This window comes from Podarcis bocagei, assembly GCF_964188305.1.
Source record: "Podarcis bocagei genome assembly, chromosome: 13".
Taxonomy (NCBI): domain Eukaryota; kingdom Metazoa; phylum Chordata; class Lepidosauria; order Squamata; family Lacertidae; genus Podarcis; species Podarcis bocagei.
In genome coordinates this window covers 17,521,624-17,537,755 of record NC_138138.1, presented here as the reverse complement: position 1 = coordinate 17,537,755, position 16,132 = coordinate 17,521,624, and the positions used below count along the sequence as shown (strand labels likewise).

The 16,132-nt window shown below is 44.2% G+C and overlaps 2 protein-coding genes across 2 annotated transcripts in view; both read right to left on the bottom strand.

Annotated features, from left to right (window-relative positions):
- Positions 1-16,132, bottom strand: part of LOC308570947 (uncharacterized protein) — a 114,887-nt gene that overhangs the window by 98,167 nt on the left and 588 nt on the right. The window contains exon 2 of the mRNA XM_081166007.1: positions 14,937-15,219. Coding sequence (XP_081022133.1) covers positions 14,937-15,219 — 283 coding nt within the window. The remainder of the gene's footprint in view (positions 1-14,936; positions 15,220-16,132) is intronic.
- Positions 5,484-13,567, bottom strand: LOC308570623 (vomeronasal type-2 receptor 26-like; the record flags this gene model as incomplete). The annotated part of the gene is made up of 5 exons (XM_081165539.1): positions 5,484-6,389; positions 7,193-7,319; positions 8,566-8,793; positions 11,637-12,500; positions 13,547-13,567. The coding sequence occupies 5 exons, from the start codon at positions 13,565-13,567 to the stop codon at positions 5,491-5,493; spliced, it is 2,139 nt and encodes a 712-aa protein (XP_081021665.1). The 3' UTR covers positions 5,484-5,490.

The window sequence follows — 16,132 nt, the reverse complement described above, 5'->3', positions numbered from 1 at the left end:
TTCTTTATCATAAAACTCCAAGAAATATTGTCAAAGGCTTTCTCCGCGTCCACAAAAATCAGTACTGCTTTAGTATTTATATTCACCTCTAGCTTTTCCAAAATGTCTATTATGTTCCTTACATTATCTGCTAGGTGTCTTTTTGGGAGAAAGCCTGCTTGGTCCCTATGAATCATCTCCATCAGCACTTTTTTAAGTCTTTTTGCCAGAATGTCTGCAAAAATTTTGTAATCCACATTAAGTAGTGATATTGGGCGGTAGTTCTTCAGTTGAGTCTTTTCAGTCTCTGTCTTTGGTATGAGTGAAATAAATGCTTCTTTCCACGAATCAGGTGCCTTCTTCCCCTCTAAAATCTCATTACAGACTTCTTTTAATGGTTGAATCAACCATTCCTTCAACGATTTGTAGTATCTAGAAGTCAGTCCATCTGGTCCTGGAGATTTGCCCAGTTGCATATTTTGAATGGCAGCCTCTATCTCTTGTTCTGTTATTCTCTGGTTCAGATCCATCTTACTTTGATGAGAGATTTTTTGTAGTCCATATTTATCAAGGAATTTATCTATATCTTCTTCATTTTGCGGGCCTTGAGTGTAAAGTTTTTTAAAATAGCTCACGAAGCAATTTCTAATTTCATTAGGTTTAGATATATTCTTTCCATCCACTTCTAGGCTTGTAACTGTATTTAATTTCTGCCTTTTCTTCAGTTGCCATGCCAAAAGTTTACCACATTTATTTGCCGATTCGAATGTCTTTTGTTTCATTTGCTTTATCTTCCATTCAATCTCTTGGTTCATCAATTCCATGTATTGTGTTTGATATAACTTAATCTCTCTTAAAATCTCCTGGGACTTTGGTTTTACTCTTAATTTTTTCTCTCCTTCCTTTATCTTTTCCAAAATCTTTTCTTTTTTCTCATTTTGTTTTTTCCTCTTTATTGAGTTTTGTTGAATCAAAAAACCTCGCATCACAGCTTTGCTTGCGTCCCAGATCACTCTTTTTTCCACATCAGCCCTCAAATTTATTTCAAAATAGTCCTTTAAAGTTTTTTGGGCCTTCATAAGGATCTCCTTATCTCGAAAGAGGGTGTCATTCATTCTCCATCTAAATTGACCAGTTGTTGCAAGTTTCATCTCCATCTTCACAGCGTTATGGTCGGAGCAAGTTTTTGGGCAGATTTCTACCTTCTTAATCTTTGGAGCCATACCACTAGTAATCCAAATTTGGTCAATTCTGGTCCAGGTCATCATTGCTTGGGAGAAAAAGGTTCCCTCTCTCTCCAGAGGGTTCCTTGTTCTCCATATATCAATCAAATCCATGTTTTCCGTCATTTCGAAAAAGGTCTTAGGAAGTCTCCCTTCCTTAGTAACTGTTAGTCTTTGTGCCTTGTCCATGTTAGTAGAGACCACACCATTCATGTCTCCCATAATTATCATATTGTAATCCAAATAGTCCATCAGAGTTTCATGAAGCCTCTTGAAGAAGTCAGACTTGCCTTCGTTTGGTGCGTAGATTCCAACAATCAAAAGTTTTTCTCCTTGTACTTGTATCTCCACTGCCAAGTATCTCCCTTGTTCATCTTTAAAAATCATTTTTGGTGCCCATTTCTCTTTTACGTATATCACAACTCCTCTTTTTTTTACTTTGTCTGATGAGATAAATTCTTGTCCTAGTCTTTTATTTGTGAGTAGTCTCCTGTGGGCTCTGGTTATGTGAGTTTCTTGCAGACATATCAAATCCAAATGCTCTCTGTTCAAAATGTGAAAAACTTGTCGTCTCTTCAAAGGCCCATTGAGCCCATTACAATTCCAGCTAAGGAATTGCAGAGCCATCTTATTATTTTTCTGGCACTCCTCCAACAGCTCCAAGTTGTTGTTCTTCCTCTGATGGTGGTGGTTTGTGTCCAAACGAAAGATTCAGAATGTCTAATGCTCTCCTCTGTTCTGCAATTGGGTCCACAGTCCCCTTCTGCAGGTCCTCTTGATTTCTGTCCAAAAATTTGTCTTTGTCTTGAATAGTCTTTATTTTCACCTTCTTTCCCTTGTAATCAAAGGACAGTCCCTGTGGGAATTCCCACCTGAAGCGGATGGAGTTTTTCTTTAACAAAAGAGCCAAGTCCTTATAAAAGTTTCTCAAATCCAAGATATATTTTGGGATGTCTTTAAAAATCTGTACAGTTGAGTTTCCAATTTGCAAGGCCTTTTCAAAGTGTAGTCCTAATAATTTGTCTCTTTCTTCCTTAGATCTAAGTGTAATCAGACAGTCTCTCGGGGTCTTTCTGTCCTGCTTTTTGCCCAGTCTAAAAGCTGTTGTAATTTTAAATTCGTCTTCCTCCAGATCCCAACAGTCAGCAAACTCCTGTGTTAAAAACTCCGCGAGGTTGTCACTTTCGTTCTCTGGAATCAGTCTCAATTTCAAATTTCTCTCTTTTCTCTGTAGTTCCCACAGAGCCAAAGTTGCGTCATGCTCATGAACCTTCTTGGCAATCGGTTCTAAATTCTCTTGGGTCTCCCCAGCGATAGCTCTAGCTTCCTCAGCAATTTTACGTGTAGCAGAATTTTCCTCAACCAATTTGTTTATAGATTCTGTGTTCTGGTCTAGTCTTGCTGATATTTCTGTTAATTTTTGTGTATTTTCTGAAGTCTGTTTTGTCAAAGACTCCAGGGATTGATTTATCTTAAGCAAGGCTTGTGTCACGGCATCCATGGAGACAGCTGTCACTTTTTCTTGTCCTGTTGTTCCTGCAGGTCCGGGAGTTACGCCTGTGATTGAGCCTCTTTTCTTTAGTTGTTGTTGCTGCTGGTGGTGCTGTTGTTGTTGTTTGGTCTTGGCTCTTGTGACTATCTCTTCTTGTGAACCACTCATGTCAAGGTCGTTTCCCACGGGAGCTGTTCCCCACTGGAAAGTTCCACTGTCTTAGGCTGTGCCGACCTTTACTTTACCCTCTAGGGGGAGCAAATCAAAATGTCCAAACACAAAATGTCCAAATACATAGGCAAAGAGAATATCCAAATACGTAGGAAGAAGGAGAAAGAGAAAAATTAAAGCAAGTATAGCTGGAGGCTTGTAGTTGCAAATTGCCACAATTTCCCAGTAGATACTGTCTCAGCCTGCTCTAATGTACTGTAGCCAGGCAGTGCAAAAACTTTGTATCACAATGTAACTTTCACAGGGAAAAGTCAGTTCAGTGTCCTATTGTCCTATAAGGCAGACCGTTTCATGTTCTTAAGACAGCTGAGGCAGCAGAGAGTTTTTCTTTTAAATAAATCATGCAGTTGTCAAAGTCTCTCTTGCCTCCCCTCTGCCCTGCTAGCTAGAGGGGAGATCTAAAGTCCAAATGTCAGGTTTAATTAAACAAAAACAAAGTCTTTGACGGATGCAGCTTTACAGTTCCGTTGCTTTCACTTTCATGCAGTCGGGGGGAGGCAGACTTCCTTAATTTTGACCTCCCCGTTTTCAACCAAATTTCCAAGTTTTAGTTCCAAATAAAGGTTCCGTTTTACTCACGGGTTTTTTCTGTCCGTAATTTACAGGAAGGAATCGGCGCTCTCCACTAATAGCGACGCGGCTTCACCCTGCGGGCTGGGTAGCGATTCTCAGCACCGCGCTCCCCCGATGTCGTTCCAGAGCCTTTAAAAAGGCTCTTTTTGCGGTAAAGGGGGGCGCTTTTGGTGCCCACCGAATCTCCTCGTTCACAGGCTTCCGCGCCTGTGATTTTAGGGGTCCCCCGCTTGCCGTAGCGGGGCAGACCCGAACTCGCAGGGCAGTCCTTCTCCGGAGCTCGGAAAAAGGACCGCCATTAATCTTACGGAGAAAAGAGATTGGAGGCACCTGTTGTAAAGAGGCCAGTAGTGGATATTTAAAAGAATTGCACATAACAGTTGTAAGAGATAGAATACGGCATAATTATATGATGTAAATAAAGAGAGATTATATTTGCTATTTCCTCTTTATTAACTGCTCCTTGCTGTTCAGATCAGGCCTCAATACAATGATGTAGCATTTGGGAGCAAAGATGGAGCCCAGTAAGCCAGCACTGGAGGCCTGAGCAATCCTCGGCTGCGTCATCCCCGGCCAGCCAATCGGCTGGCCCAGGGGGTGTGGCTTGCCTCATTTAAGGCAAGCGTGGCTGGGAATCTCCCTCTTTGGCCACTCAGCTGCGTTTGTTTCCCACCTGCCCGCCCTTCAAGGTTCCTCTTTTGACCTTGCTATGGACCTCGATTGGTCGCCGTTAAGGGGCCTAGTAGGAATTTTTTCCACTTGGCAAATTGGCACCAGCCATTGGGTTTTTTGCCTACCTCATAGCAAATCGTCACAACTTTCTCGGCTTTGGCGGTTAGGAATTGGTATGGGTATTGTTATGTAGATATATGGGGGGGAGCGCCATCACCTCCCCTGGATATTGAAGGGTAGTCCAGTAAAGGATTGCAGGGGGCATGGCCCCGTCCGAAGCCTATGGAGGCCAGGGCCCAAGGCACGACCCCGAGCGGTGACCCCGTGGGAGTGCCTAGTTGATGTGCATCAGCAGGGCTCCCCTGCTGGTGTTAACCCTTCCCGGTCTTCAAGCAAGCAGGCTGAAGCCGGGTAGTCGATAGGACCAATGCCTAAGCCAATACCACTCATCACCTGTAACCAATAAAGTTGTGGCCTGATTTTAGCCCATTAACCTAAATTACTGTGTCCTGTGTCTTTATTTCTAATGGTGGGAGGCGGGATCTCGCCACACAACTCTACTGACCTAGTGGTCCCAGGCCCTAAGGAAGTTAGATTGGCTTCAACCAGAGCCAGGGCCTTTTCAGCACTGGCCCCAACTTGGTGGAACGCTCTGTCTCATGAGACCAGGGCCCTGCAGGATCTGATTTCTTTCCGTAGGGCCTGTAAGACAGAGTTGTTCCGCCTAGCCTTTGGATTGGAGCCAATTTGATTCCCTCCCCCCCCCTTTTCTTTTTTCTTTTCCTTCTCCTGCAATGAGGCTACATTTTAATATTTTAATGTTCCATTATTTTAATGTTGTATTTTATTTTTGTTTTTAAGTTGTAATCATTCATCTTGTTTTTATTATTGCTTGTAAGCCGCTCTGAGCCCGGCCTTGGCTGGGGAGGGCGGGGTATAAATAAAAAATTATTATTATTATTATGAAATCTTAGCGAGAGGGGAAAAACCTAGAAAGGAACAAGCCTTTTTTTTAAAAAAAAAAAAGCCTCTCAATGCATTATTTCTTCCTGTTCAGTTTCTAAGCAATTACCCTTTGAATTTCTAGTCAGGTCTCAATATTTTATGGTACTCATGACAGTTTTTTGGTTTCCAAATAAGCCTTAGGTTTAAAACAAGATGAGGGGCTCCTGTCTCAGAGAGACCACAGGGGAGTTTAAAATAAATTGCACATAACAGTTGCAACATGTAAAATACAACATAATCAAATGGTGTAAATAAAGAGAGATTAAATGGCTCATAGTTTGGTGGCAAAAAACCAAAAGATGAAAGGATAATTTATTATTTCCTCTTTATTAACTGCTCCTTGCTGTTCAGATCAGGCCTCAACACAATGATGTAGCATTTGGGGGCAAAGATGGAACCAAGTAAGCCAGCACTGGAGGCCAAGATGGAGAAGATCTCCACAGCCACCATGTATTTCCCCTTGGTGCTCAGGTACACCGGAACAAATGAGATCCAAACACTGCAAAACAGGAACATGCTGAAGGTGATGAATTTGGCCTCATTGAAGCTCTCAGGCAGTTTCCTGGCAAAAAAGGCCACAACAAAGCTGACAATGGCCAAAAAGCCCATGTAGCCCAGGACACAGTAAAACAGGGCAACTGACCCTTCGTTGCAGCCTAGAATGATTTCTCTCATCATTGAATGCATGTCAGAATCAGGGAATGGGGGAGAGGTTCCCAACCACACAGTGCAAATGCCCACTTGGATAAGGGAACAAGAAATCACAATGGAGCTTGCCAGTCCTTTCCCCACCCACTTTCTCAATCGGGATCCTGGTTTGGTGGCCACAAAGGCCAGAACCACCGTGATTGTTTTGGCCAGAACACAAGAAACGGTCACTGTGAAAACAAGGCCAAAAGCCATTTGTCGGAGCAGGCAGCTCACTCTTTCTGGAGGGCTGAGGAAGATCAATGGGCAGAGGAAGCAGAGCAGGAGGAAAGTGAGGAGAGTGTAGGTGAGGTCCCGATTGTTTGCTCTGACAATGGGTGTGTCCTGGTGTTTAATGAAGATGACTAGGACCACCACTGTGAGGAGAGAGAGAGAAAGAGCCAACAATGCTAAGCTCATCCCCAGAGGCTCTTTAAAAGACAGGAAGCTGATGGTCTTTGGAATGCATTGTGATTGGTCTCTGTGTGGATAGTGGTCCTTTGGGCATGCAACACAGTCAACCATGTCTGGAAAGAAAATAATACATTCAGATTTTGGATGTGTTGGAGTGCAACTACTAATACTGCGAGTATGGAACTCATAATGTTTAATAATAATAATAATAATAATAATAATAATAATAATAATAATAATAATAATAATTTATTATGTATACCCCCGCTCTGGGCTGCTTCCAAAAGAAATATTAAAATACTGTACTACATCAAACATTAAAAGCCTCCCTAAACAGATATCACAGATATTTCCAGATAAAGTATCACAGATATTTCCAGATAAACCAGATTCAAAGTGATGCCTAAGAACCCTAGAATCATAGAGTTGGAAGAGACCACAAGGGCCATCAAGTCCAACCCCCTGCCTACCTCAGTACTGTGTGTTAGGCTTTTTGGGGTGCAGTTTAGACGGACAAGAGTGGCAACTGCAAATAAAAACCATCCTTATAATTGTTCAGAATAAGAATTAAGAAAGGCATCTTATACTCAATCAGATCCATGGTCCATTTATCTCATGGGTGACAAACCTTGTATTTTTAGGACAATGTCCATATTCCTTTATGGGGGCTGTCTGGCAATAGGGATGGAGGAGGAATTTGGTTTTGTTGACATTCGAATGGGAAAGTTATCCAAACTGCACTCTTTGAACCAACACATGAACCAAAATATAGTTGCCCCCCCCCAAAAAAAGGGGAACTGTTCTAAAAAATATGTGGTTCTCCAAACAAACAATATGTTACCATTTATTTACTTAACCTTTTCCACAACGTCTAACATGACTTATCTTTGAAAAGCATATATCTTGTGTCGCCTACCTTTCTGGGGCGAAATCTTGCCTTGAGGACATGGAGCACAATCATAGCAGCAGAATGGCTCCCCCTCCTTCTTCTCCTTGCTGGAACCAGGAGGGCAATTTGGGTTACACTCAGAAAGGGGTGGAACCTGCCCATTTAAATGAACACAGAAACAGTTTAACTCACAGAAAGTAGTAGCACTTTTGACTTCCTTTCCCCCCCTCAATAGGAAAATACTAAACTATTTATTCCAAACTCAAAGACAAACTACCTACTGTATTTTTCAGTGTATAAGACTAGGTTCCCCCCTAAAAAATAATGTCTGGAATTTGGGGGCGTCTTATACATGGGGGTGTCTTATAGAAGGATAAATATGACACTTTGCTATTCTTGGTTTTTAAAAACAATGCGGGAACTCATGATCTTTGAGCCCGCTTCAGGCATTCAGAAAAATTGCATGAGGGCTCAAATTAGGAAGGGGATGGGAGGTAATCTTCACTAGCCCTGCCCCCATGGTCTCCATTCATAAGGGAATACCTGTTCCAGCCTCCATTTTCTTATCATAGCACATGTAAAAAAATAATGCTTGCGTGCTCCAATGCAAGAGGCATGCGGACTTGTGAAGGGGTGACCCATGGTCAATGAGACACAGGACACCAGTATTGGGATGAAATAGGCCACAACTTTATTGTTTTAGCGAAGGAATTGGGTTTGCCTCCTAAATCAAGCAACTGATCCGCTGGTTAATACTGGTTGGGTCAACCGTGGGAAAAGAGGTCACACCCCACCTGTAACATACATTGAGTGTGACACTCCCTCCGGGGCTGCCTCCTGAAGGGGTGCTGTGGCCCATCAGCCCCCATATGGGCTCCCAGAGAGCAATAGCTCTTCCCCAACCCCTTTAGCGAGGTGCCCAGTTCTTAATGATACGGACCCTGTGCCTTAACGGTCAAGTTGTGACAATATGAGGCAGGTGAAAACCCACAGACTGGCCAGTAAGTCTGCAGGAAAAAAATCCTCCCTGGTCCCAAATACAGTTACAGAGTATTCCCAAGCGAGGTCTTATTGCATTCTGGCCTGCTCAACTTCAGGTGAGATGACTAACACAGTAAGGTGGTAGAGGGAATGATTCCACACTCAATGCCTCCTGCCCTCCTCTAACTGGCCCGTGGTAAGAGCCCAGTAATTATAATAATTAGAAAAATCGTGTTTGTTTGTTTGTTTGTTTGTTTATATCCCGCCATCTGACTGGGTCACCCCAGCAACTCTGGGCAACTTAGTAAAAACACAGCAAAACGTCAAACATTTAAAACCTCTCATTACAAGGCTGCCTTCAGAATGTGCAACAACCTTCTATTTTCTAATATCTCATGGATGTAGGAATTATGCCCCACCTGGTGAAAACTTCTGTGCCACACCATTCTGTTGTCATCAATTGAGAATTTCTGGCCTGGGGTACCCTCCACACCCACCCTTCCAACCTTGACTCTCACAAAGGAATCATTTAGAAAAGCGACCGTGTTGGTAATATCAAAGCCAGCATCTACTTCTCCATTCTCACTAAAAGATATCGTTTCTCCAGCAGAGTTGTTAAAGGAGACAATCCTAAGGAAGGGATGGAGCTGCATTGGAAGAAAAATAGTCACTATGAAGTAATGAAATGTCTCTCTTTACTAGCACTCAGGATCAGTGGCAGGGAGCAGAGGGGCTGTGGCCACGGGTGCAGAATCTTAGTGTGTGTGTGAACCAGGCCCCCAGGCCCCTACAAAGATCCCTGCACCCTGCCTGGCTTTGGGGGGGGGCTTGGTAAGACTGCAAGGTGAAGAGCACCCTCCATGCCCTGCCCCCTGCCCCCGTCCAGCATGTGAATGCCCACCCAGTGGGGGGGGGCTAGGCAAGCACGCTCCACCCACACTTGGCATCCGTGCACCTGCCCTGGGCACCAGCAAGCAACGCTACGCCCCTGCTCAGGATGCCTCCAGGCTGTCAATACATGCTATGCAAAAATAATCCTTTCCTGAGAAATGGTTCAGAAGGGATTTGCCTGGTGAGCCGATGACTTCCATTATTTCCCATGGGGAAAATCCCAATGCATTCCTGACCAAGAAGAAATGGGGGGGAAACCCCGCAAAACCCCATGGCTTTCAAGTCCAACATTTGCATCTTAACAAGAGAATTGGAGGGTAACCAGCCTCATGTAACCAGCATGCTTACCCGAAGGGTTCCTAACGAACCATCCCTTCGGGGAACAGACAGGGCGAAACAGAATATATAAGTGCACACGATCACAGTGTGCCCTTATGACCTTCGACAACTTCACATTTGTCCTTTTAATTATCCCAGTGATTTTAAGTGTTCTATACTGTGATGCCAATAAAGCTATTTGTTATTTGATTTTATATTTAACCAATATGCTTGAGTCTAATTAATGCTTTAAGTCTGTCCAGACAGGCTTGGCCTGTGTCACTTCCGCTCACCTAGTGAGGAAAGGGGCAACAGGGTCTTCTGTTCTGCTCAGAATTCTCTGTGTGTGGAACTCTGAGCTGCTCCCTTCAGCCACAGATTTATCCAGTTTAGGAACTTTTGCCATGTGGTAACCAAACTATGTCATACTGCCTGTTCAGCTTTTTTCTGACTGCTGGATGGAAAAAGCACACAAATATGACCTTTCAACAAGATTGTAAGTAAACCAATTGATAACTTACTGAACCTGTGTATTAGGAAAGAGGGATAGTTTGGGATTCACTGGAAAGGGAAGGTTTTAAGGTTATAGAGCCTATATTTAAATGCTTTTATTTGCTGCATGTTTTGCAATTGTTAAATGCCTGCTAGGGTAATTTGCCCAAACTTCTTGCAATGCCACTACCGAACTCAGGAGGATCTGGGGTTGCGGGCTCACGACCCCACCCACCCTCTCTTCCGCGAGGCTGGCGCCAGCCTCACGGGAAGCCGGGATTCCCCTCAGTTGGGATTTCCCTGCTGCGCCAGCCAATCGGCTGGCTGCAGGGGCGGGCCTTCCTGAGGGCCTCTTAAGGTCGGGGCAGCCCTCGGCTCGCCCCTTTTCTCCCTCGCAGCTGACCTGGTTACCCACCCACCCGCCCCTTAGGTTTACCACTGACATTGCTATGGGCTTCGGCTGGTCGCCGCAAGGGGCCTGGTAGGAGTTTTTCCATTTGGCTAATTGGCTTGTTTGGTGCCACTTGGTTTTTTCGCCTACCTCGTAGCAACTGTCACAACTTTCTTGGTTTTGGCGGTAGGCATTGGCCGGGGTATTGTCATGCAAATGAGGTTGGGGGGAGGAACGCCATCACCTCCCCAAAGCTTGATGGGTAGTTCGTTAAAGGACTCCGAGGGGCGACGCCTCGTCCGAAACCTACGGAGGCTAGGGCCTAAAGCGCGCCCCCGAGCGGTAACCCCTCGGGGAGCGCCTAGGGATATGCATCTCGGGTGGCTCCCCCTGTTGGTGTTTAACCCTTCCTGGTTAGACCGGATAGTCGGTTAGGGGCCAATGCCTAAAGCCAATACCCTTCTTTCCTGTAATCAATAAAGTTGTGGCCATTTTCGCCCATTAACCTAAATCCTTGTGTCCGGTGTCTTTATTTATTCCACCGTGGGGGGGGGGGAGGGAATAGCCACGCAACAAGAAAAAAGAGAGAGAGCTAAACTCTTGAGAGTCCCATGGACTGCAAGAAGATCAAACCTATCCATTCTCATGGAAATCAGCCCTGAGTGCTCACTGGAAGGACAGATCCTGAAGCTGAGGCTCCAATACTTTGGCCACCTCATGAGAAGAGAAGACTCCCTGGAAAAGACCCTGATGTTGGGAAAGATGGAGAGCACAAGGAGAAGGGGACGACAGAGGACGAGCTGGTTGGACAGTGTTCTCGAAGCTACCAACATGAGTCTGATCAAACTGCGGGAGGCAGTGGAAGACAGGAGTGCCTGGCGTGCTCTGGGCTATGGCGTCATGAAGAGTCGGACACGACTAAGCGACTAAACAACAACAACAAAGTCCTCTTGTTTGTTGTTTACTGGTCAGGGACAATCATTGTGAGTGCCGCACTTGCTTTTCCCCAGCTCAATTCCTCAGCTCCAGACACATTTTGTCCCAGCTCCAGCTGCCTCCTCCTGCCAAGTCTCCCTTTCTCCTCTTAGCAAACCTGTGCAATGTTTCTCTGAGGCCCAGGGCAGTTGAGAGGCACAGGGCATTCTTGGCATGATAGCTTGAGTCCAGCAGGCCCCTGATGGGGCCACACAACCACCTTAGATGCCCTATTCCCAGGGCAAGTGTACCTGGCTGCCCAGAGCTCTGCACAGGCCTGTCTTTCAGTGGAGGATCAAATCCTCCTTCATGAGCACCTTCTCTGCACACAAGGGTCCTATACTAAGTGCTCAGAAATTTTCAGGGTACTGTTCTACATATCACTGCCCAGATCAATAAAATGTATCTCATGAAAGGAATTACCTGCCAAGACTGCAGCTTCTCAAGCTCCTGCACCCCTCCTTCCATCACTCCCCTGTATATGGTCCTGGACAAGAACATGGCATGTAGAGCATGTGCTATGGCATAGACAGCATTATAGAGACTGTAGCTGTGGCCAGTTATGCTCATCTCAAAACCAGACGAAGGGAGATCTTCCTGCTTTTCATCTCCGGTGCAGGTTCCACTGGCCTGCTCCTCTGTATTGGAGTTTGGAAATAAACAGAGAAATACTTGTGCCCAGAACTGCTTGAGAAAGCCATTTCCATTTGCCTCAAAAGGATTTTGGACCTGAAGAAAGGCTTTGAATCCTTGTACCACATTTGAATGAACTGCAAAGGAGAGGGAGCCCTGGAAGACTTGCATATCCCAGCTCATTTGATAGGTTAATGCTGCAAAATCCAGCTGTGCTGTCAGAATCCACACCTTGCCCTCAGGTGTCATGGTCACATTTTCCAATTCACCAAGTGCTACTATTTCTCTCAAGTCAATCATAGACTTTGTTTCTCCATAGAAAACAACAGCCTTTGCTTTACTTTTCATAATAACTTGATAGATTTGGATGAAGTCAGATTGCACATCATAAAAGTCTGCCAAATATGTGGTTTTGGGGGGTTTCTCACAGAAGGCCAAACAAATGCCTTTTTGGGACAGCAGAGGTTTCAGGTCCTGGATAAATCTCTCTCCACTGTCATTATCTCCAGCAAGCAACCCAACCCACGTCCAACCAAAGTGCAGAAGTAACTCAACTATCCCAGTGTACTGATGGGCTTCATTGGGCACCATCTTGTAGAAGGGAGTGGATTGGCTTTGACCAGCATCCTCTGAAGCAAAGGAGCCATAAGTGAGCTAAAAGGAAACAACGGGGCAGAGTTTGTAAATGTACATTCATTGCCTGCTCATCTAGAAGGCAAGATCAGACCGTTTCCTCAGAGGGGCAGGCTCCAGAAAGCTGGGAGAGGTGGCACATGCTCAATAAATAGCTGACATCATGATTTTCTTGTAAGGTGCTTAGACAATGTTGCATCAAGCAAATGTTATCCCACATTTCCTGTTCATTTTCCCATCATTTGGGGGGGGGAGTAGTTTGGCTCAAAAATTCTGAATCACCTTTAACTGCAGAACCTGAATTTGCTGATATGCAATTGAAATAGTGACAGTCTGGAAAGCATCCTGAGACCTACAAAGATCTTGATTGTAGCTCAGGCACTCAGTGGATGGTGCTGTCATCTCCCTGCATACTATGGCTGCTACCTCCCCCTCCTACTGCTGGGAATGAAAGCATCCCACAGCTAAATACCTCATATGGAAGCAGGACAACCTCCCTTGTTTCAGGAAATTGACTGCCAGTTGGTTCATTCTCCAGCCAGAAAAGTGGAGGGAAAGACAGAACACAGCATGGTGCCTACAACTACGTGCCTACAACATTGATCGATCTAGCTCAGCTTTGTTAACACTGAGTGAAAAGACACATTCAATGACCTACCTAGAGATGTCAGGGATCGAGCCCAGGATCTTCTCCATTCATTGCAGGTGCTCTATAGTCCTTTCAGTGGCGTGGTGATTTGCCATTGAGTAATAATGAATAGGAGAATGCTATTTTCTGGCACTTGACAGGCACCCATTCATTCAAGAGAAATTCACCACAAGATTATTGATGGCTCTTTGGTTCCCTTTTTAATATTTTCTTGATATGCACCCCAATTTACAGTGGGCTGCAGAGAGGTCCCACAAGTCTATCAGTATCTCCTGCAGGTGAATTAAATGTTTTGAGCCTGTATTGGGAGGAGGGGCAGAAAGCTTCAGCTGGTACAGAAAACAGCTTTCAGGATTTTGTCAGATTGCTTCCAATCTCAATTCAAAGTCCTAGTATTGGCCTTTAGGTAAAGCTATACCTGACCATTAGGTCCAGTCATGACCGACTGGGGTTGCAGCGCTCATCTCGCTCTATGGGCCGAGGGAGCCAGCATTTGTCCAGGTCATGTGGCCAGCATGACTAAGCTGCTTCTGGTGAACCAGAGCAGCACATGGAAATGCCGTTTACCTTCCCGCCAGAGCAGTTTCTATTTATCTACTAGTACTTTGATGTGCTTTCAAACTGCTAAGTTGGCAGGAGCAGGGACCGAGCAATGGGAGCTCACCCCGTCGCGGAGATTCGAACCGCTGACCTTCCGATCAGCAAGTCCTAGGCTCTGTGGTTTAACCCACAGCACCACCCGCATCCCTAGTATTGGCCTTTAAAAGCCCTGAATTTTCAGGAACTCGTTTATATAAAGGACCACCTTCTCCCATACCATTCACACTTTTTGGATCATTGAGTGAGGCCAAGCCCAGTCAAAGACATTCTGCTGCCTGAGATAGAAACCAACTCAAGTATATCATCCACTGCACTTGAGACGCCAGACTAGTTAGAGGGGTCAGGGGAGGCATGGAACATACACTACTCATTCCTCCAACAGAGAAAAATTGCCAATGTGCTTAATAAGGGGGGAGAGGAAAGCCCACCTAGAGCAGAGCTATTTAAATGCTGCTGATGGCTCATTACTACCTGACAATTTGGGATTGTCCGTTAGTTAATGAATTCTGGAAACAGATTGGTATAGAAATATCGGGAATTGTGGGTAGGAAGGTGGAAATATCTAAATTAATAGTTCTTATTAGCCTGAGTAGCACCGAGTTAGAAACAAAAGAGGTATGTAAATGGGTAAAAATGATGGTAATTGCAGCCAGACAGGTTATAGCGAGTAGTTGAAAAATGCCAAAGAGCTAGGGGTGAACCAATGGAGGGAAAAATTGAAAAATATTAGAATATTAGAATATCCAACTGTGAAGATACATAAAATGAAAGGGTTTAAGGTCAGTGAGAAGGAGGAGGATTGGTTTGAGAAAACATTGAATTATTTGGGCAGGTTTGAACAATTTGGGGCAATTAAAATGTTAAAAGTTAAATAAACCTTGTGGAGGGAGGAGTGTTAAGGTATATGGAATTGTACATATGGTTGATTTGAATGTTATTATTGATTATGTATACCCAATGTATCAGCTGCCTGGGGGTTTTCACTGTTTGTTTTCACTGTTTGTGTTTTGGTTGTTGGGGAGGATTACTACCTAACAATTTTATGCTACACATTTTAATAAGTTGTGCAAAGCATACCGGACACTTTTTGTGAAAGGCAGGGCCACCTTCCTTTGTCATTCACAACTATTTCTCTATAGTATGAAACCTTTCTGCACAGAAAAGATCATGTTATTCATGAGTATGAAGTCTCCAAGGCAGTATCTTACCTGAGGGATCTTGTAGATGCCCAAGATGTCTGCCATGTAGAGGGAGGTATCAAAATCCAGTCCCCCAATAACTGCCATCAGGTGTTTCTGGGTGTTGCACTTGTAGTTGGGCATAAATGTGGAGGGAAAGTTCAGAGCAGCCCGGTAGGTCATCCTTTCATTGAAGTAACTGTCATAGATGTGGAATCCCAATGTGATATTAGGCAAGATCTTGGGGTTCTCATTGATCTCCTTGACAGCAAAGGCCAAGGCCAGGATATGCTGGTAGTTCTTTGGCACAACACTGCAATGAGAATGTTATGCTGATTTCTTGGGAGATATGCTATGCAATTTTATTTTTAAAAAATTAGGACCTCATGACAATTCTTCAACATTTTCATGCAAATTGTGCTCTAACACAATTTAACACAAATCTACAAAACAATTTCCCCTAAAAGAGTGCATTGCATTCCACTTGTATACTTCTATACCACTTTCACTAATATATGCATTTTTTTTGGACACTTTATCCCAGTGTATGTATTTCTGGATACATTTCATGACTGGAGAATTGCACTGCAAAATTTGGAGAAGTGTAAATGGCAAATGATAGCTGTGTTTCGCCATCTCTTTAGGCAGATTTTAGCAGGTGCATGTTTAAATATGAACTGATTTGAATTCCCTCCCTTTCTCCAATAAGGGAATACTGATACTTACTTTGGGTAAGTAAGTAAGTAAGTACAGGTACTTGATGACACTTTCTAAAGATTCCAGAGATGCTGTTGCTGATGCCAGTCTCTGAAGGCTTTTACCTCAGACCAGATTCCCTATTCCGCCACTCCTGCCCAATTCAATCACAAATTGTAACTAGCAGCTGAACTAATCTGTCTCTGACCTCAAAGTTCATCTAATTGTATTTCTGGCTACTTGGACAGTTGAGCTCATTTAAAAAATCTGCTTTTATGACATTCATCTGGTGAGAACTGGACAGCCTAAAATAGACACCAGCTCACTTGTTCTAATCTTCACCACAAGATATTATTAACACACTGGGGATAATTGGCTTAATATTGATACCTTCTTTGTCAACTTTCACCTCAGCTTTCTCTGATCTTTCCCTCAAACCTCACTCATTACTTGTACCAACTGACAGTTAACTGTCATTCTTCACTGATCGGAACCTTCAGCCTATTACAGTCTGTTGTTGCTCAGGCTAT